At 39.8% G+C, this 22127-nt stretch overlaps 2 protein-coding genes across 2 annotated transcripts in view; both read right to left on the reverse strand.

Moving 5' to 3' along the window:
* The window catches only part of Hr3 (Hormone receptor 3), a 349911-nt gene that overhangs the window by 93239 nt on the left and 234545 nt on the right, over window positions 1-22127 (reverse strand). The gene's annotated exons all lie outside the window — the stretch shown is intronic.
* On the reverse strand, window positions 11306-18781 carry LOC135703679 (uncharacterized). Its single transcript, XM_065224959.1, has 3 exons — window positions 18389-18781; window positions 11603-18333; window positions 11306-11547 (listed from the first exon to the last, which is right to left on the reverse strand). The coding sequence occupies exon 2, from the start codon at window positions 18017-18019 to the stop codon at window positions 12005-12007; it is 6015 nt and encodes a 2004-aa protein (XP_065081031.1). The 5' UTR covers window positions 18020-18333; window positions 18389-18781; the 3' UTR covers window positions 11306-11547; window positions 11603-12004.

Here is a 22127-nt window from a genome sequence, read left to right on the forward strand (position 1 = left end):
AGATGGTTTATTTTGTCAGTGCTTTCGTAACTGGGTATTGCTTAGTTCAAAATATCTTGATTTAAATGTTTGAAACAGATTTTTAATGTATGTCATAAGTCGATATGTGTCAACAGTCAACAGATATTACAAATAGAAGTATTTTAAGGATTTTACAGGAAAATTAATACAAGATCATTCGTCAGTGGAATGATCGCATAACTTACTAGACTATACTATTTGCAGTCCTTGCATTACATTTCGTAAAATTCAAGACATTTTAGTGCCTTTGAACACAATTTAGATGCTGAAAAATATATGCTCTACATGATCCCCAACATTATCGAAGCTAGCCGAACTCAAATCCGCAACTCTGACTCCGGCTCCAGAAAACAAAAGCAAATTACAGTCAACGATTTAGCTATACATAGAAAGCTTAATTTTGTTTTAGAGTGTTTTTTTTTTTCAATCAATTATTTGGAGCAGATGTTCTCACTAACCCATTCTAAATATTCATGCAAATGATAAATAGGGGAAATGGTTCAAATGTTGGTCTATGGATCTAAGATGGCGCCCATCGCTAAAAATCTGCTATTTATCAATTTTATCTAGATGAACACGTCATTGGGACGGTACTAATGGATATATTTAATCGCTATTGAACATTTAGTCGATTGCTGAGTTTATGTATGAGTCCAAATTAGGGACATTTAGGACATTCTGAAATGGGTTGCTGGATCTGCAATAGAGCTATCACCTTCTAACTCCCGGACTAAAGTTGTCTACTATGAAAATAAATGCGACATTGCGACAGAGTTCTTCCATAATAACACTGCCGGCCAGTGGGGGTTATACTTCTGGCTTCACTCTTGGCGGGACTTTTAACCCTCAACTTCTTTCCAATCCATTTAACTTAGGGGTTGTGCATAAGCTACGTAGACAATTGTCCATACACAATTTTTAAAATTTGTATGGACCGTGGATAATTGCTAACCCCCCCCTATAGTCACTATATTTCAAACTAAACATTGCATTGGGTCCTAAGTGACATTGATCGATTCTCTTCGTCGACTTTCTCTTTCGTTAATAACTTGAGCACATTAACGTTTCTTCTCGCGTTTCTTGTTGTGTTTGTCGTATTAGATGCTACATAAAAGCTTCTTTTATCGATCTGTGTGCTGGAAATACCTGAGAATGTCTTTACATGGCCGTAGGAATACAAATAGAAAGTCGACGAAGAGAATCTGTCAATGTTACTTAGGACCTAATGCTGTGTTCAGCTTGATTTATAGTCAGGCGGATAGAATTTCAATCTATCAAAAAGCGGAACCAATTCAATATATTGTAGACCAACAATTGAAAAGGTACTATCAACTTTTAAAAACCTGGGTACTGCGGACTCACTCAATGTGCTTGTCACTTGGGAGCCAGTCATAACTGTCAAACGGGAGCCAAACATTCAGAAGCAACAAACTCAGTTACTGTTCTTACCTCTCGTCAAGCATCGCAATCTCATAAAAATGATTCATACTTTTTCATAACACATTCTTAATTGTAAGCTCGATTGGATCTGACGTGTTTTGTTTATGCTGCTGCTTTATTTTTCGCGAATTTTACTGAGTGTTTAGTGAAAATTTAGTAAGAGAATTGAAAAACTCCGTCAACTGAAACTTAATCAATAATTTCGTGTGTAAGTGCTCGGTTGTTACAACAAATAGAAACGAACGGATTATTAGACAACCACGAGTGGACAAACCGGTGGGAGATAGAAGAGTGTTGTGCTTGTAGATGGAAGCGAAGAAATTTCATCCCGTTAAATTTATGGATTTTGCGTTGCTCCGGATTTTTTCTAACATATGTGGATTGTATCAGACGGCCAAGACGTATTTCAAGACTATACATTCCGTGCAAGCTTTACCACAAACCGGATTACCCTGTGAAGCGAACCGTCTACAATTGCGACTTCCCCTCTAACACATCATGCCAGCTTGTTAGGTTCACTTGGCCAGATTTGGTGAGTTCGTTCCATTTTGTCCTTTACAATATTTTCATACTTAATTTCCGAGTACTAGTACTAGTGATACTACAAACATTTCCAACTCATTAAATACGCGTCAATCAAGCAATACCGCTTGGTTGAAAGTCCCAGTACATTATTAATGATTCCTACATTGAAATGTATTGGAGCGGGGCTTATCATATACGAAAAAAGCTTCGGAATGCTTGCGTTCTTGAAATGGGCTTTAGGAGTTGTGATAGAGCTGTCACCTTCTAACTCCCGGATTTAAGCTTCTTGAAATTATTTATATAAAAGATGGTTCCAGGAGGATATTATCCATAATGCCACTGCCAGTCAGTGGACAAATTCATGAAAGACGGATACATATGTGGTAATATAGTAACAGGTTTCCTAATGACTACTGACTACTGATATTAGGCAGAATATAATGTTTCAACAAACACGTGTCGGTCGAATTAGGATTTATCCCAGGCTACTATTGTAGAAAAACGTAATTGATAGATATTGGGCGGACCGCGTTGGAATGTTTAGAAAAATAGGGCGCACGCTTGATCTGGTTTAAGATACATTGTTGACTGCTTTCGGGAACATGATTTCATTTTAATAACTTGTTTACTTGTTTAACCAGGGCTTAAGCAATCGCCACGTTGGTCATAGCTTGTTATGATAGCCTGAACAATGCGTAAAGAGCAAACCGCGAAACATTGAACGTCGCGTGAAAGTGGAACTTAATGAAGGCCTAAGTGCTTTTTCGTAACTTTTAGTTTTCGGATTAGAAAAATAATCGGTTGCAGGACAGTGTTACCGATTTATATTAGATAATTCAAAGCTATGTTGATCATTATAACATTAAATTTTGAATAACAAATGATAAGACAATCTTATTCAAATGTCGTAATAATACCTCTGACCAAGGAAAAATGATTTATATAGTTTTCATAAAAGTTGACGATACAAATACTAATGAGGAAAGGAATTCCGCATTTCCTTTTCCCAAGTCCTTTTCCTCTCCTTCCCTTCCCTTCTTCTCTTTTCAGAAAGCGAGTAATGGCGCTATAACCATATGCCATATAGGGCTAGGACAAGAGTTAGTGCTCAGGTCCCAACCGCTAGAAGAAAATGGTAGCGAGCAAGGGCGCTATAACCTAGGCGAATACAGCATTCCCTCCGTATAGGTTACGCCCGCACACCGCTCTCTGTTGTCCTTCGACTGAGGTCGGCTGGATCGATTGAGGGATGGCAGTGGGTTGGCGGTGCCGACCACGCTTGTACGGAGGGAGGACTGTTCGCTCGAACACAAGGGGTAAATACCTGTGTTCCATCCCAGGAGATCGGACAACCAAGGAGTGTACATTAACTTTCTTAGCTCTGTCACTCCCAACGATTTATATAGCCTATTTTCAAATCCAGCATACGGAGCGGTTGGTACGGTATGTCCCCGCTCTTTGATTACCTGTGGATTAAATGTTAACCACTGTCTATACTTATTAAGTAGACATGGTAAACATTCACTTCCACAAAAATTAACTAAACGCTACACAGTAGGCCTGGCCGCTTTATTGTTTGTTTCACATCCTTGATGTGCAGCAGGCATTAATAATGACAAGAAAAATGATAGATGTATCATTTTCCAGGATTCTTTCAAGTACTGGCTGTGTATGTGTAGACTAGACTAGACTAGACTAGAGTCCAAATTAGGGACATTTAGGCTGACAATACATCCATTTCCCCTACATGGTATATCTTTTCCACCATGCAAAAAATGATAATTTATTGTGAGCAAGGTTGTTAAACCCTTACTTGGTAAGCCAAAGAGAAAGTCGATGAAGAGAATCGATCAACGAGGATAGGCCCTTTTCAAATGTTACACGAGAAATGGCATCTGAAGCTATCTGGAGGTGATTCACAAAGACTCTGATCCAAGAAGTATGGTGAATTGTCCTATAAAAATGTCACAATTGATCCATAAGATCTCTACAATAAGCCCTTAAAGCCTTTTATGTTAACGCACAAGATTTGTGCCGATTGTTCAAGAGACTTTCTCAAACGATTTAATGACCACTAGACTTACAGCCTTTTTAAACTTATCCTGTATGGCCTCCAGAATTTACCCATAAGGTATTCTTAGTTGATTCAAAATATCCTTGAGTTTGACTTACAATCCCTAATAAACAAATCCCATAAACGAACTGTATCCCGGATGGGTAAACTATCCTACAAATGATTTGGATGACACTCCAAACACGTCGTTAAGCTCACTTGTATGGTTATTTTTATTAGAGATGTTCTTGAAATTGATCGATAAGGCCTCTACTTATCAATCCTCGGAAGTAAGCCCAGTGCACAAGATTAATGCCATGGTAATGGTTAGTTGGCAATTCCCCATCACACGGCCCTTGTGTGCCATTCTAGTTTTCAATAGGTCTGTTCCCATACTTGCTCTTTTGCTTTTGCTGTAGGTTGCTGCAGCTTTCTGTAAGTTGCTGTAAGAATATAATATGGTGCAGCAAGTGCTTTTGATGTACAGAATCTTACAGAAAAGCGAGTACGGGAACAGACCTAATGCTAACTTTACGGGATAAAACGGGGTGAGGTCGATCACAACACCGTTCAATTTTCGTTTCTCAACTATCGTTTTTCGTGGTATTGTTATAGGATAATTTGATTAGTATTCCATTAAACTGTTTTAAAAAGAACTTTTCAAATGTTTCCCCTAACAAACGAAGCTCTCACATCCTATCAGAATTAGCATTTATTCGGGTGCTGAGCTTGGTTAAAATTACTTATTTTACTTAATTTTAGGTCGTTGAATTCGAATCTGAAATTAGTTTATTTTTTGAAAAGAAAGATTTCGTATCAAAACATAATTTTATGTGAAAAACTTCTATTAATTCTGTTTATTTGGGCGTAATTTTAACAACTTTGCATACGCAATATTTTCGAAAAGCGCATCTTTTGTTCAAATTTTAACATCAGATTCTTCTTCAGCGAATACAAATCAAGTATAAATGCGAAACTTCTAAATTTTACATTGCATAAAAACCTGCATTATTAGCTTCACCCCAACATTGATAAGTTGCAGTTTTAATCTTATTTTAATTCTAAAAAAATATACCAAGCATGCAATTTCAAAACTAAATACGTACATTAGAAAAGTATTTGCTAGTACAGGTCTGAGAGGTATTTTTGTGTGTGGTAATCATCATCAACATATTCTGGTTTATTGGTAATATGGGGGAGGGGATACCCCTCGCCATCTCTCTCCAACGGGGGAGTTTGGTAAAGAGAGATGACCAACCCGAATGGAACCTTCCTCAAAGTTGTCCTTGCTTGCTTTCTACTCTCTATATACAATTTTCACATTGCCGTACTCTAACGGAACTATCAACTCAATACTCTCATCTCCTCATCTATCGAATAAAAATTACCTCTTTATCTGTTATTTGAAATTAGCATCTTCAACTATGTTAATCGCACTAACCTCGAGAAGACCGCGAGTAATCGGTTCCAATCCTTTAATTTTAGATTTAAGACATTTATAATGTATAAAGAAAATGATAACTTGGCTCTGTAAAGTTTATTCGATTGAGCCTGTACAAATAAAGTAATTAACACAACTATGTTAATCGTTGACTTCACGCAGAACTAATATAAAAACATAGTTAAAGGTAAAAAATTATCATCTGCCCTCTGTTTTACGATTTCTGAAAAGTATTCTTTAGTTGTAGCAAGTTGACCAATACAACCTCTGAAGTTAACTGTAAGGCCTCTAAATATTACTAATAAGCCCTCTTATCTTGGACCGTTTGCAGCCCTTTGTTCTGTTGGTTTCTAAGATTTCTTATATTATCACTCTAGAAATTACTCAAAAAATATTTAGAGTTGTCTCAAGTTGATTACAATGTGTACTTTTGCGGTTACACTGATTCTCTCGCAAAGCTTTAAGTCAGAGATCGTAATTTTGACCTATTTGCGAAGAGAAACGTAATTTTTAACCCTCTAAAAAATAGGGGCAAAGAATATTATACGCTCATAGCAGTTTTCGTAAGAAAATCAACAGCGATATCTATTTTTCGGAGAGCTTGAGTTGCCTTTTCAGTCAATCCTTGAAGCCAATAATTTTATCTTCTTCCATACGCGTTGAAAATCTATCGGTCTACATGCTAGCTCTATTCTGACGGCATGTGAGAGTAGACCACATCGAGTTATCGTGTTATGAGTGCTCCTTATTTACCTTTAGCCTTGATAGACGAGTGGTAAAAACGCAGGTCTAATAACACTAGTTTACAGCATTTTTGAACTCGGTAAGGTGATGATCATTTCCAATGCAAAATCCTACGCTGAATTCAATGCCGTGGTCAGAAAAAATTAAAGTAGAGCCAGTTTTGAGATATACAAAAAATTTGATTTTTTGAATTTTGGACAAAAGTACGATTACTAAAATGTCAATATCTTTGGAACTAGTGCACCAATTTTAAATTTTTTTTTATGAAAATGAAGCTAAATAAATTTGCTATCGTTCACTGGAATATTGTGTCTTAATTAAAAATTTAATTTTGAAGTCATTTAAAAATTTACAGCATTTTTTTTTTATTTTTCCTGCGAATTTTCCATAAAAATCTTGTTTTAATCAACATTTTTAATGGGATAAAAAGATTCAAAAAATCACTTCATAATTTATTCTTAAAGTCCATTCAAAACCGGAGAAAATGAGCCTTTAATGGATGAAATCGGTTGGAAATTGTCGAAGTTATGAGCATTTTTGTAAAACACTTAAAAATGTTGCTGAAATACAACAGCTTTAGAGTTCCTTTTCTAGGTGTCGTTGTAAGCATCCAAATCGCATGTAAAGTTTTCATGGGAGATTTTTTTCTCTACATATCAATTTGATTAAGGCATATCAGGATTTAAAACCGAGTTGATACAAAAGAAATTTATTTAGGTTTTATTAAAAATTATTGAGAATCGAAAGACTTTGTCTTCGATGTTTTGATCTTGTTTCTCGAATCAGAAACCAACAATAGTCACCCATCATTGCTTCATCCCAAAACCCTTGGTAACGACGTTCCATCATCTTCATTTGTTGGTGAAACCGTTCGCCGTGCTCATCACTCTCGTCACCAAGATTTTCCGGGAAAAAATTCATGTGAGAATGTAGGAAATGTAAATTCAAAGACATATTCACACCTGTTTTCAGTGAAATAAAAGGATTTGAAATAAATTATATGCAACAAACACAATATTTTTGATTTATTTTCTCATAATTTTTGAGCAATTCATCGACAGCTTCCTCATAATCTGGGCTTCGGAAATTTCCTGAAAAGGTTGTGACAACACGCTTGAACGATTTCCACGCTTCTTCCTCATCTGATGTCAAAACTGTATTGAATGCGGAATCATTCAGCAGTTTTTTGATCAGTGGGCCAACAAATGCACCTTCCTTTATCTTTGCGTCAGATAAATTTGGAAATACTGATTTCAAGTACTGGAATGCCGGCCCTTCTTTTTGCAACGCTTTGACGAAATTTTTGAATAGCCCAAGTTTTATATGTAGTGGTGGAAGTATTATGCGTTCTTTTACCACAAGAGGATCATTTTTAACGTTGTCTTTACCAATTGTGAAATTATCCCGTTTTGGCCAATCTTTTCGGACGTAGTGTTCCTTACGAGCTCGACTGTCCCATTTACACAAAAAACACATATATTTTGTGTATCCCTGTTGCAATCCAGTCAACATGGCAACCACTTTAAGATCGGAACAAATTTTCCAATTGTGTTGATTGTAATTTATCAAATTGAGCAATAGAGCCATTCATTCATACGTTTCCTTCATATTAACGGCATGAGCTAATGGAATAGAAGGTTTCTCATTCCCTTGATGCAGTAAAACGGCTTTCAAGCTCAACTTGCTGCTATCGATGAATAAACGCCATTCAGCTGGATCATATGGCTCACCAAACTCTTCAAACAAGCCGTTTACGTCATGGCAAAAACATGCCTTGTCCTTTGTAGAATAATATTTGTCAAATTTCTTGTGACGATTCCTGTGACAAGAAATGTTGACCTCCTTGCTCAGCATGTTGTGTTCTTTCAAGCGTGATGCCAGCACTTCGGATTTCTCCTTCGATAAGTCGAGATCTCGCACCAAATCATTAAATTCGGATTGTGTAAACAGTTTTGGGTTTCTTTCCAATTCTACCTCGAAGTCTTCCTCACATTCCTCCTTGAATTCCTCCTCACTTTTTGTAACGGTCGATTCAACAGAGGGATAAACAGGATACGGGACCGAACTTGAATGTGGAACAGGTTTTGTCATAGAAGCCACTTGTGGATACTCAACTGTTTTGTGACGCTGTACATAAATTGTTTTTATGAAAGTTATTCAAAAAATCAATTTACCTTGCGCCTGACATTCACCTAGCCAAGCACGTTTTGCACGAACTACATAATACTTTTGGAATCCACGGTTCGTCAAAGTCTCCAGGATCAATTTTAAAATAAAGCCTGTATGCAGTTTGCAACGAAGCAGTGAAATTGACCGATTTTGTAAATATATAGTTACCACACGCGTAACAAAACTTTTGAGGATCATTTTTACACTTGAATTCACGTTTTGTCGTATACATCGTTAAGCAATGTTAAAGAAAGAAAGCTGTCAAATTGAGTTGGTTGCGTTAGGTTCTCGCCGAGCGGTCTCACAAACACTAGCGTAAATTATATTGTTGAAAATATCCCATTTAATTTTGCGTGACAGCTTGTAGTGTTAGTGAAATGCACCGTATGCGTACACGTCCGCAGAAAGGCTTACTGGAAGTGGTGCATGAACCTAGGAGCGGGACAACGGCCAATCTTGGAACATTCAATTTCCATGATTTTACAAAAAAAATCATAACTTCGACAATTTCCAACCGATTTCATCCATTAAAGGCTCATTTTCTCCAGTTTTTAATGGACTTTAAGAATAAATTATGGAAGGATTTTTTGAATCTTTTAATCCCAATAAAAATGTTGATTAAAACGAGATTTTTATGGAAAATTCGCAGGAAAAATAAAAAAAAAATGCTGTAAATTTTTCAATGACTTCAAAATTAAATTTTTAATTAAGACATAATATTCCAGTGAACGATAGCAAATTTATTTAGCTTCACTTTCATAAAAAAAGATTTAAAATTGGTGCACTAGTTCCAAAGATATTGACATTTTAGTAATCGTACTTTTGTCCAAAATTCAAAAAATCAAAATTTTTGTATAACTCAAAAATGGCTCTACTTTAATTTTTTTCTGACCACGGCATTGAATTCAGCGTAGGATTTTGCATTAGAAACGTTGGTCAACCCCTAACGTTCACACTTTTTATGTTGTTTTGTAAACTAGTGTAATCGTAGCGTTCATGGTTCAAATCAGGTCTGCAACTTCTTATTTTTATATGTGATTTATTGCTCTCAGCGATCAAGTGAATATTACCCATCTAAGCGAAAATGATCCATAATTAAGAACCAAAACAACAGTTATGGTTCTTCTTCTTCTTCTTCTTATTTCTTCGCAAAGCAGTGGTAGTGAAAAGACAATGCACCGGTTAAAATAGATCAAGTTGACTTGGTATTTATTTTTCGTTCGTCGTATTAAATCGTATTCGCGTTGTTGGGATTGATTTTTCGCACACAGGGTGATATGGAATTTTTCAGTGTAGCGAGAGAGTAAAGAACAATCTGCCATTTTTCACGCAAAAATGACAGTTGTTTATGGAATTTTCCGTTGGCGTAACGCCGTTTTGCAAGTTTTGAGTGCCAAATGGGAGATGAAAAAAACATTTTCGTTTGTTTTCAGGTAGATATATTTTCGAATTTCGGGGGCCTCCCTTAGCTCAGTCGGTTAAGGCGCAGGTACAAAGCAAGACCATGCTGGAGGTGGCTGGGTTCGATTCCCGTCGAGGAATTTTTCAGGTTGGAAAATTTCTCGACTTCCCTGGGCATAGAGTATGATTGTACTTGCTACACAATTATACTAATGCAAAAATGGTACAGGCATCGAAAGCTCTCAATTAATAACTGTGGAAGTGCATCTAGAACACTAAGTTGTGAGAGCACGCAATAAGCTAATATGCGATATGCAATAAGCTTGAAATGCGAAGAAGAAGAAAGAAGAAGAATATTTTCACATTATACATGGAAGACGATAGTGAATTGTCGGTGAAAAAAGAGAGATGAAAATATGAACGGTTTACAATTCATCGAAATTGAGCGATATTTCGCACGCGGGGCGAGACTTTGCGAAGATACGAGAGAGAACTCCGCTCCGTTAATGCATGCTCAGATCTGAATACACTATTATCATGCAGCTGAGCGATAATTTCGATTTTTGGCCATACATTTTTCCTGCATTACAACACTGAAAACGAATCTTACTCAGAGAGTGAGCCACTTTTACTCATCCGGGTGAGGAATTTTTTAAAAGCGTAGGTTACGCATGCGTTGAGTTACCTACGCTTTTAGAAATTTCTTTATACGAATGAGTAAAAATTACTCACAATTAAGTAAAAGTTACTCACTCTCTGAGTTAGTTTCTTTTTACTTTGCAATGCAACGAACATCCCTTTTCAGCACTCGGCAGTCAAACGATGACTACAGTCAAATTTCTACGTTTCCGTTACATAAGCACTTAGATTAGCATTCTAAGTCCCATTTTTTTCTGTATTTTACTAATGTACGCCAATGAATAGAAAAAAGCAAAGACAGTAAAATAACATTGAGTATTGAATGGTACCGGCTTGTCTCTCTGTTCTCTCGATAGTCAAAGCAAGCGAGCACGTGATTGGTTTATTACGACTAAACACAACATTTTTCAATAGTTAACCATTGATTTACAACTATCTTCTTTATACCAAACAAATCTTACATTTAATCTGAATAAAATGGTTTAGTTAAAATTGAATTTCATTCATAAATTACCATGATATTAGCATTCAAAGCCTGACACTATTTCGTCACACTTTTTTAACTGATGAACTAGGGTGCAATAGTATAGTCCACAAAGACGTACTCCAACGTCAAAACCCAAATTAGCAACTACCGAAATGAAAGTCAAAATAATACATTCTCAACCTTGATAGCAATGATAGGTGTGCAAACAGGTTGCTAACTAAAATAGCAACTACCTAAGCTGTCAAAATACCAGTCCGAATAGCAACGCACCGGTATGGTTGCTCTAAGTTCACCGATCTGTTTGGACAGTGATGACCCGGTTTTGTCAGCCCCACCACGCATCATACTTGTTGCGAGAGGCAACAGGTGGACAGGGATTTCTTCCGTAAATTTAATATCAGAACCCAGAATTTAGGAGTTCGTAGAGATATTATAATTTTCCTGTAAATAGGTTACATAGTTTGTTATAAGGTAGTTTGTCTATATCTATAAGTGTGTTCGATATTAATTTTATTGTATGTATGTGGTCGGTATCGGTGTAAGCTTTAGCTGTTAGTGTTTTACTCACGTTTAGTCCCCTTTCTGTAGTTGTTTTATTTTATCTGTTTTGAGAGTACTGGCTGCAAGCTGTAATATTTGTATTGTTTAGATTTAGAAGAAATTCTTTTATTTATTTCCTTACCGCGATTCCAACTTTGTAGGCTAGTTTTTAGGTTAGATAGTAGCACTATTTAGCAGTAGTACCCTAAAAGCTATTAATTTAGGTTTAGGATAGTTATAGGTTCGATTAAATTTAATTATACTCACTAGATTAGGTAGTAATGTAAGTTCAAATAATAGTAATATTGATAACTTTTAAATCAAACTATATATAATTTAGTATTAAGCAAAACTTTTACACCGCACGGCTTTGTGTACTTTCTTGGCTTTATAGTCTTTGTTTTCCTCATCTGACACTTACCCCGATCGATGATAGACCTACCAAATTCTCGTTGTCATTTAGCCGTCACAGGCGATCGCATGCCAGGGTTGCTTTCGCTCGATCAAACGAGGGGCCTGCTGGATTGTGGAGATGCGCAGCCAACTAGGGATGGCCAACACTCCCCCCAGGTAAGCCGGACGTCTGGTCGGCTTGCTCCTCTCCGCGTCGAACATCCAGGACCGCCAGTTTGGCCACAGGGCGATCGTATATGCCGGTCGATGTCCTTACTGTAGCTGACCTGATTCGACCATCTTTGCCTGGTTGCGTTGCGATGACTCTACCTTTCGGCCAAGAATTCCGGGGCAGGTTGGAGTCCACGATGATCACCACGTCGCCTCGGTCAATCGGCTTCGAATCGACGAACCATTTCGTCCGTCTTGTAATGTCCGGGAGATAGTCCAATAGCCAGCGCTTCCAAAATTGATTGGCCAGCGCTTGTGATGTACGCCAGTTTTGTTTGAGAAGGGCGCCACTGTCATCCAGCGAGGTAAACGGTTTCGAGCCATCCGACGACCCCAGAAGAAAGTGGTTCGGTGTGAGTGCAGGTGACGACTCGTTATCGATAGGCACGTGAGTGAGTGGTCGGGAGTTCAGCGTGCTTTCAACTTCCGTGAGTAGGCTCCTCAGCACTTCTTCGGATGGCTTCCTTGAAGGGCAGATGGCCATCAGATTTTTCTTCAGGCTCCGGATTAGCCGCTCCCAACTGCCACCCATATGGGGAGCCAGAGGTGGGTTGAAGGTCCAGCTCGTCTCCGTGGTTACGAATTCCTTCATAACCTGTTCGTAGTCGACTGCTTCTTGCAGGTTCTTGAGTTCACGGCTGGCGCCAATGAAATTGGTACCCCGGTCGCTCCGAATAGTCCTTGGAGTTCCGCGTCGGCCCATGAAACTTCTAAGAGCAATTATACATGAGCTGGTGCTTAGCGAGTTGGCCAACTCTATATGGATCGCCCGTGTCGTAAGACAGGTGACGATCATTCCCCATCTTTTCTCCGTTCTTCTTCCGATAACAACTTCCATGGGACCGAAGTAGTCAACGCCGACATGAGTGAAAGGGCGTGTGAAAGCAGCTAGCCGTTCCGCTGGGAGGTCCGCCATGATTGGAGGTTGTGGAATCGAGGACTCGTTTTTGCATCGCTGGCAGCCCTTCCTTGTCGCCGCATACTTAACGCGAATGCGAGGAATGACGTACTTTTGACGAAGTTCGTTCACTATGGCTTCGTGGTTTTGATGGTGGAATTTTTCGTGGTAGTGGGCGATTAACAGGGAGGTAACAGGGTGGTCGTTAGGAAGGATCACTGGGTTCTTCGTTTCTTCGGTGGCATACTGGCAGGCGGCTATTCTACTCCGCATTCGCATTACCCTGCGATCGTCTAACCAGGGTGTCAGCTTGTATAAACGGCTGCTTTTAGGAAGGGTTCTATCTGGTGTATCACTGCGGTTGTTCAAGAAGAAGGCTACTTCATCGGTATAACCTTCTAGTTGAGCTAGGCGAAACAGAAAACCTTCAGCAGCATACAGTTCGTCTCTAGATAGCGGTCCATTTTCAGCTGGCTTGTTTGTACTCCTTCGACGGCAGTTTCCGACAAAACGGTGAACGTAAGCAACCACATTGATGAGCTTCTTCCAGCTAGAGAACTTCGAGACGATAATCATAGGATCGGACAAGGAGAGATGTGCCACGAAGGAGGGTCGTAACTCGTTGTCTGTAGGATCTGACTTCGACGAGACTTTCGGCCAATCCGATTCGCTACGGTAGAGAAAATCGGGACCTCTGAACCACCTGGATTCGGGAGTAAGATCAGGTTGTGTATCCCACTTGGTACCATCATCTGCAACGTTTAGTTTTGTCGGTACCCAAAACCAATCTTCCGCTTCTGTAACGTCGAGTATTTCACTTACACGATGTGCCACGTACGTGCTGTATCGTCGATGATCCGAATTGATCCAGCTGAGCACATCACGAGAGTCGGTCCAGAAGAATTCATGATGTATCGTAGTCTGAAGGGTTTGCGTAACCGACCTTGCTAATCTTGCTCCTATGAGAGCTGCTTGCAGTTCCAGTCGTGGGATGGAGTGGAACTTCAGGGGGGCCACCCTTGTCTTGGCTGCAACTAAAGAGCAGCATACGACGCCATTGTGTTCGAAACGGAGGAACATGGCGGCGGCTATACCGTTTTCGCTGGCGTCTACGAACATATGTAGCTGTACTTTACAGTCACTGGGGATCATCGAAGATCGAAGACACCGTGGTATTCTGACGCTTTCCACCTGCGGCAACACTTTCAACCATCTGGCCCACTTCTCGTACAAGGAATCGCCGATTTCTTCGTCCCATTGAACTCCGGCACGCCACACTTCTTGAAGAAGAATTTTCAAGAACATCAGGAAGTGAGAAATCAGTCCAAGGGGGTCGAAGATAGTCATGAGGACTTGGAGCATCTGACGTTTTGTGGGTCGACAACGACCGGTGAGCAGATCGGGATTGTAGCGATTCCATCCGATTTTGTATACGAATTCGTCGGCTGTTGTGCACCACCACATCCCTAGCACTTTCTCGGTAGCCATCGGTCCCATCGACATATCCATGTTCTTCTCCGTAGTACTGCTTTCGCTCAGCGCGTTTAACACCTGGCGTGAGTTGCTCACCCAGTTGCGTATTTCGAAGCCACCTGCAGAATGTACTTGCCGAACCTCTTGCGCAAGGCGAATGGCATGCTCAGGCGTCTCGGTGCTAAACATCGCATCGTCCACGTAATGCCGCTTCTTTATGACATCAGCTGCCTCAGGAAACTCTCCAGCAAACCGGTCCGCGTTAATATTTTTTACATACTGGGCACTAGCTGGGGAGCAGCTAGCGCCGAATGACATTACATTCATTACGTAGACCTGGATTTTGCCAGTCTTGTCCGTCCAGAAGAACCGCAGACACTGTTGATCTTCCAACCGCATAAGGATCTGGTGAAACATTTCCCGTATGTCCCCAGTGACGCCAACCCGGTATTCACGGAATTGCAACAATATTGCAAAGAGTGAACACAGCTGATCGGGACCTGTTAGCAGCGCAGAGTTCAGGGAAACGCCAAATACTTTTGCAGCTCCGTCCCACACAATCCTTATTTTGCCAGGTTTATTGGGGTTAAAAACTGGAAAGATTGGCAGATACCATACTTTTGGGTAGTGTTTGTTTAACTCTTCATCTGACAGTTGGCGAACATATCCCTTAGCCAGATAATCAGACATCTTCTCATTCAGAGCACTGGCTAACTCCGGATCCTTCTGCATTCGCTTCTCGAGGCCGTAGTGTCGACGTAATGCCATTTCTTTACTATCTGGCAGACGAACACCATCATAGCGCCATAGTAGTCCAGTCTCATACCGGTTACCTTTGAGCTTGGTTAGAGATCGGAGAAGTGAGACGGCTCGTTGATCGTCTGTTGACAGCAGATCTTTGCTCGTTTTCATGATGCCTAGACTGTCCATCGAAAAGTATTCCTTTACCATTTGATGTACGTCTTCGTCGGATTGATGGCTGCACTCGCAAGCGTGGAACGTATAGTGGACAAAGTTTGAGGTATTACTAGTATCACATCCCCCGCATATTGTCCAGCCAAGTCTGGTTTTGACGGCTATAGGTTGTTCCAAACTTCCCTCCTTACTTTTCAGCACCAGGCCAACTGAAGCGTGCTTCAGGCCGATGAGGATTTGTGGACGAACGTTCGTATAGGATCCGATCGGCAAATTTCGACAGTGTGGGTACTGTTGCGCAATTTCCTCCATTTTAAGGGATTGGCATGGTAGTAACAACTCTTTCACCGTTCGAACTCCATTTAGTTGGTACTCCTTAGCGTGGTTCTGCGTACCAGTTATTTTCAGATCCACTACGCGTGAGCTCTTCTCGTTGCGCTCAGTACCACCTGTCCATCGAAGGCAGAGCGGGTTGATAGGGCCATTTAGCTTCAGTTGGTCAGCTAGATCTTGGTCCAACAAAGTCACAGCTGAGCCCTCGTCGAGGAAGGCGTAAGTTTGGACAGCTTCACCGTTTCCGTACAGAGTAACGGGAAGATAGCGGAACAGTACGGCATTTGCAGCGGACTGGTGGGTGTTACATCCATGTGCTGCGCTGGGTCCAGCTTGTGGGGCTGCGGGTGGTGCTGTAGTTGCCGGGTGGCTCGATGCAGGGTGTTGGGATCTGTTGTCGTTATGGAGTAGCTCGTGGTGATAGAACGCACAACCATTTCTTCCACATGGCTTCGTGTCACATCTCCCTTCGTGGCGGCGGAGACAGCGGCGGCATAGTCCAAACTCCCTTACAGCAGCCCACTTGGAATCTCGAGAGAGTTGAAGGAAACGTTTACAGATCGATGCAGACTTGCATCTTCCATCACATACGGGGCAGCTATCGACGCCTGGTGTTGTCTTTTTAGAGCTATCACCGTCAGATTTGTCCTTCGAAGATTTCGGAGAGTTCCCTGTATAGCATTCGGAGTGAGTGTGCAGGAAAGTGCTGGTCTTCTTTGACGAATTGGTTGCGATTTTCGTTGGACAGCTTGGCTGTACTATGGCTGGTATCGTTAAAACACTCGCAGCCTCGGCGAGCGAGAATATCCATTCACCAAATGTAGCTAGGTTTACCCTTGGAAGTTGTAAGCGATATCGGGCCCATTCCAGCTTCAGGGTAGGTGGTAGCTTGATTACTAACTGGTGGAGGAGGGATACATTATACAAATAGTCATCTAATCCACATGCATCTACGGTTGCACAAAAGTTCTGCACCTTGACCGCAAGATCCACTAATGCCTCCAGTTTATCCTCCTTGATCGTTGGAATTGCGTTTATTTTCACGATCAATGAATGAATGATCGCTTCAGGCTGACCATACAGTACTCTTAACGTGTTCATTACACTTGACACGTTCGTTGGGTGCATCAAGCAGCTTTTAACAGCTTCGTACGCCTTTCCCTTGAGGCATTTCTGCAAGCGGATCATGTTTTCCTCGTTTGAGTATCCACACATAGCGGTGGATCTCTCAAACGTTGAAAAGAATATCGGCCAATCCTCAGGGTTCCCAGAGAAAGGAGGAAGATCCTTAGATACAGCTTGTCGAGCAGCGAGTTGGCTATGCGAAGGAGGACAAGTATTGTACCAAGTATTTCGTTGAGTTCGATTAACCGAAGCAGCGGAAGACGTATGCTGTATTCCCGTGGGGAGGAGATTGGGGGCTACCCTGGAAGAACTTCTGACACCACACAGCGGAGAACTGTTTGGGTTTCTCGGACCTGATCGACTAGTGATCAATTGACGTTGGTCTGCATATGGTTCAGAATGTTCTGGTGCACTGATGTTGTGATCTACCCGATTGTGTCCTGCAAGAACTAACCGACGGTTTCCGCCTGCTGGGTTCGGATGAGCGGTGGAGTGTCCATCAGGATTAAATGGTTCTGTTGCACCTCCAGCTACGTTTCCGTCAGCCACCTGGTCGTTTATTTCTTCGACCCACTTTCTCACCCGGCTGCTAGATTCGCTGTGGTTCGAGCTTGTCCGGTCTGTCATTTGCTCTAACAGCTCGTACTTATCCTTCAGATAATCACGGAATTTATCGGCTTGCGCTTCTTCGAAGGCTCGTTCCTCCTCCAACTTCAGTAGCTGCAACTTCAGTCGTGATTGTGATGACACCTTGGAAGATGCTGGCCTTTGGATGGATTCCTTCGTCTTCACTGAATGCGCTTCCTCACTGGCAGGTGCTACTACCACCTTTGGCACCATGTTACGTTGCTCCTGCTGGCTGTTTCGATCCACAGAAGATGGTTTGGAGCTTCTCGTCCGTTCTTCGATGACACTAACCTTAGAGCTGACATGTCCTTCTCGATGATTCGATGACGAAGACTGCAGCTGAGTTTCCTTGGCAGTTTGGCACTCGTGACAAACCCAGCTCTGGTTTTCGACTTCGTTAGTAACGCCCACACACGCAAAGTGGCTCCACTTATCACACCCATCGCATTGGACCATGTCCGTCGTATCAGGATTGTCGCAGTCCTGACACGTACACGCTTGGTTACAGATCTGATCATTCTTGGACGATTTACCCCGACTACCACGATTACCACGGCCGTGCATGATTCAATTCGCTTGCGTAAACGAAAATTATAAAATGTTGCGAGAGGCAACAGGTGGACAGGGATTTCTTCCGTAAATTTAATATCAGAACCCAGAATTTAGGAGTTCGTAGAGATATTATAATTTTCCTGTAAATAGGTTACATAGTTTGTTATAAGGTAGTTTGTCTATATCTATAAGTGTGTTCGATATTAATTTTATTGTATGTATGTGGTCGGTATCGGTGTAAGCTTTAGCTGTTAGTGTTTTACTCACGTTTAGTCCCCTTTCTGTAGTTGTTTTATTTTATCTGTTTTGAGAGTACTGGCTGCAAGCTGTAATATTTGTATTGTTTAGATTTAGAAGAAATTCTTTTATTTATTTCCTTACCGCGATTCCAACTTTGTAGGCTAGTTTTTAGGTTAGATAGTAGCACTATTTAGCAGTAGTACCCTAAAAGCTATTAATTTAGGTTTAGGATAGTTATAGGTTCGATTAAATTTAATTATACTCACTAGATTAGGTAGTAATGTAAGTTCAAATAATAGTAATATTGATAACTTTTAAATCAAACTATATATAATTTAGTATTAAGCAAAACTTTTACACCGCACGGCTTTGTGTACTTTCTTGGCTTTATAGTCTTTGTTTTCCTCATCTGACACTTACCCCGATCGATGATAGACCTACCAAATTCTCGTTGTCATTTAGCCGTCACAGGCGATCGCATGCCAGGGTTGCTTTCGCTCGATCAAACGAGGGGCCTGCTGGATTGTGGAGATGCGCAGCCAACTTTCAATAATTTCACATAACTGTAATAACGAATCTTTCTCATTCATCCTCAAGATGGATGTTTAAGCTATACTTTGGTGCAATAGGATTACTAAAAAAAGCGCATGGGTTTCGTAGAACATTAGAAAAGATTTTATAAAGAGCCTACGGTTGAAAGTCTCGATGATAAAGAAAACTAAACTATCACATCAAAGCCGATGCACTTCAACCACATCGAAAATATGATGTAGGGGAATTTACGTATTCTCGGCAATCTAAGCAGCTTCCGCACTTCTATTAGCATTTCCTCAGTGTCACGCACACATATGACGTGTTTGTTTGTTTACATTTATCTGCTGCTAGCTACTCTATCCATTTCAATCGACAGAACTGTCCAAAACGGTTTGAAAACGTTTTTAAGGCGCTCCAAACTTCTCAGGTGAGTGTGACTATTGTCGGCAGCCTCTTTTACTTCGGCAACCGTTCCGTTTAAACTGTGTGTTAACCAGTTGTTCTATTATCGGCAACTCGAAATCAGCCGTATTTTCATGTGCTTATGTTTCATTTGAAGAAACACCTGACATAACCGGTTTTATCAGTCGTGAAAATGTATTAGGATTGAACCTGAAAGATTAAGGAATCGTTTAAATACATTCAGCGAAGTGTTTTAGTGAGAAAATACAGCGAAATTAACGTTTAAATTGTGGTTGCCGAAAACAGTCGATGGCTGCCGAAGCCATCATTTACCCTACTTTAAAATGTCACGAAATAAAAAAAAAATGTTTTTCGGGCAGGGAACGTGTGAGAAATTGGACGGAATTGAGCACATCGATGTATATTTACTTATCATGTTTGTATGATTTCCGGTTGTTGCGTCATTACATTCCTATTTTGGTGCCAATTTTTCAAAACATCATCTTTAAGGAAAACAGTTTAAGATCTGTTCTATTGTGCTAGCGTTACGTTCATGTTCACATCTGCGAACCCTACATGGTTTTACGGATTTTACTTTTTCAAGTTCGTTTGTGATCAACAAGATTGAAATAATTCTGATTTTTTTTAATAATGCATCTTGATGTAACCAATGATGGGAAATGATTCTCCATTATTCATCTAGTATTTTTCTATAAATTAAAAATTATGTGGTGGGTAAATCATTTTTTTATTTATGTATTTATATATTTATGAAGCGTAGTACAAATAACCACATGTGTTCTCGAAACACGTACTACACTGAGAGATGATCAATTCAGTCTTAACAGTAGTATGTTACATTGATTTTTAAACTTTACATATGGAACAGCATGTTTGTAATTCAAAAGTATAATTTCACAGCACGTTGATGAAAAGAGCATCTGACTTTTCCTGTCCGACATCTGGTAAATGTTAGATTCCTTGAACGAGATGACCTCAAAAATATAAAGAAATCATGCAAATACTCTGGAACTTCGTTATAAATTTTACACGTTTGGGTACATACTCTCAGCCTCGTGTAATTTTCATAAGTGCAACCCAGAATCCCATTGTGATTGATGCCAATTGGTTCAAAGCTAAAGAATTATATATACTTATCTTGTAGCAGAATTAAAAGCAAGTTGAGAATTCAAATCTAAAATTACCTGCAGACCAGTTTAAATGTGAGTCCATTAATATCCCTCATTACTTAACAACTTCTGAATATTCTATTGCAGTATCATCAACCATAATGCTAGGAGCAGGGGTTGATACAGTTGACGTTTTTACTACACTCGCTTAGTAGTTGTGCGTGACAGTCTGTTTGTTTTCGTACACTCATGCTCTACCGTCGTCTCTCTCACACAACAAAAACGGTAGAATAACATTCGAACAAAAAGAAAATTATCAAATAACTATCATATGACATGTGTGATTTCGTTCTAATTCCTCAATTTTGTGCAAAATAAACCATTTCTGATCAGAATTGTTATTACGAGGACATCATTGCTTGCTTTTTTCAGAATTCACACAAGCACAACATCAGCAGCTCTTATTATGAGAAAAACTAAAATACATACATTTGTGACGGTCTTCAGCGACAGTGTCGTATGACAGAGCATGACATTTATGACATTTATGATTTTTTAGTTTGGTACTGTACTATGATTACTCGTTTTGCAAATATCATAGAAATTTTGTCGACTACCGTGACCGCTTACAAGACTGGCTAGGAGCATCGTGAATGTTCACTAGACCTGTTCATTTTAACAGAAATGTTCGGGATACACCGGGTCAACCCTAATTACTGTTCACGGCGGATGAGAACGACCCAAATTTGAGTTTAGTTAACTCATAATCGCCAAAAGTGCAGGAACTCAGCGATGAGTAAAAATTGTCTCATGTTTTTCCAGGATTTTCCAGGGAAAAATTCCCGAATTTGAGAAAAGTAAAGATTGGCTTCACTCAGTCTATTGATACTACTCCTAGACTGAATAAAATTTTCGTCAATTTCCTCATTTTCCGGCATATTTTTTAGGTTTTCCACAGGAAACCATGAGACAAATTTACTCATCGCTGAGTTCCTGCACTTTTGGCGATTATGAGTGAACTAAACTCAAATTTGAGTCGTTCTCATTCACCGTGTTTGTTATGCTAATTTCAACTTTTGTGCAAATTTTCAGCAAAATCGGTGATGATTTAGAGGTGCTTCAAGTTAATTTTATGTTTTAAAGGTAATTTACGGCTTATAATATCTGTATCTCGAGACTGAAACAACAAAAACTGCTGTAACAACACTTTCATATCAAAGCTTAATGTGTTATCTACAAACTTTGTGACGAAAGGTTGCCTATTCAAAGTGATTTTATTGAAGTTTGACTTAGTTTCATGCTCGAAGATATCTTTAAAAGAGAAGAATTTTAAAGTATTTGTTCTACGAACTTTCCACCCATATGATATAAACATGTGTAGTCTACGGCATAATGTTCCTTATACTGTTCTAGAAATTTCGTTCAAACTTAGTTTTCGTGGAGATTCCATAGATTGAGAGATAAAAATCAGAAAAGAGGCCGTTATAGCTAAAATTCACAAGACAACAGAACCAATAAAAGTTTCAATTTGATTGACAGAACATAGTTGCATTACTTTTCAATGACGACCGATGACTGTTTTATTGATAGATGATATTTTTAGAAAAATGAATCCTCAGTAGACGTATTTTTTTTTTTCAACAAAGGCAAGTGTTACTCGAGCCATCCAAAATGTTAGTTATATTATAAATTGCTGTTATGTCTGAGGGTTTCGCTCCATTCAAAATTTTTAGAAACATCCAAGTTAATGCAACGAACGTAATTTTGTAAATTTTCGGTCATATATGAAAGGTAAAATTGAACATCATCAGCCT

This window comes from Ochlerotatus camptorhynchus, unplaced genomic scaffold (genome assembly GCF_037179485.1).
Source record: "Ochlerotatus camptorhynchus isolate MF236.1 unplaced genomic scaffold, CSIRO-AGI_Acam_v1.1 ptg000220l, whole genome shotgun sequence".
Taxonomy (NCBI): domain Eukaryota; kingdom Metazoa; phylum Arthropoda; class Insecta; order Diptera; family Culicidae; genus Ochlerotatus; species Ochlerotatus camptorhynchus.

Bases quoted from the DNA above. Each gene is read 5' to 3' on its own strand.
- LOC135703679 (XM_065224959.1), bottom strand. From the start codon at position 18,019: ATGCACGGCCGTGGTAATCGTGGTAGTCGGGGTAAATCGTCCAAGAAT.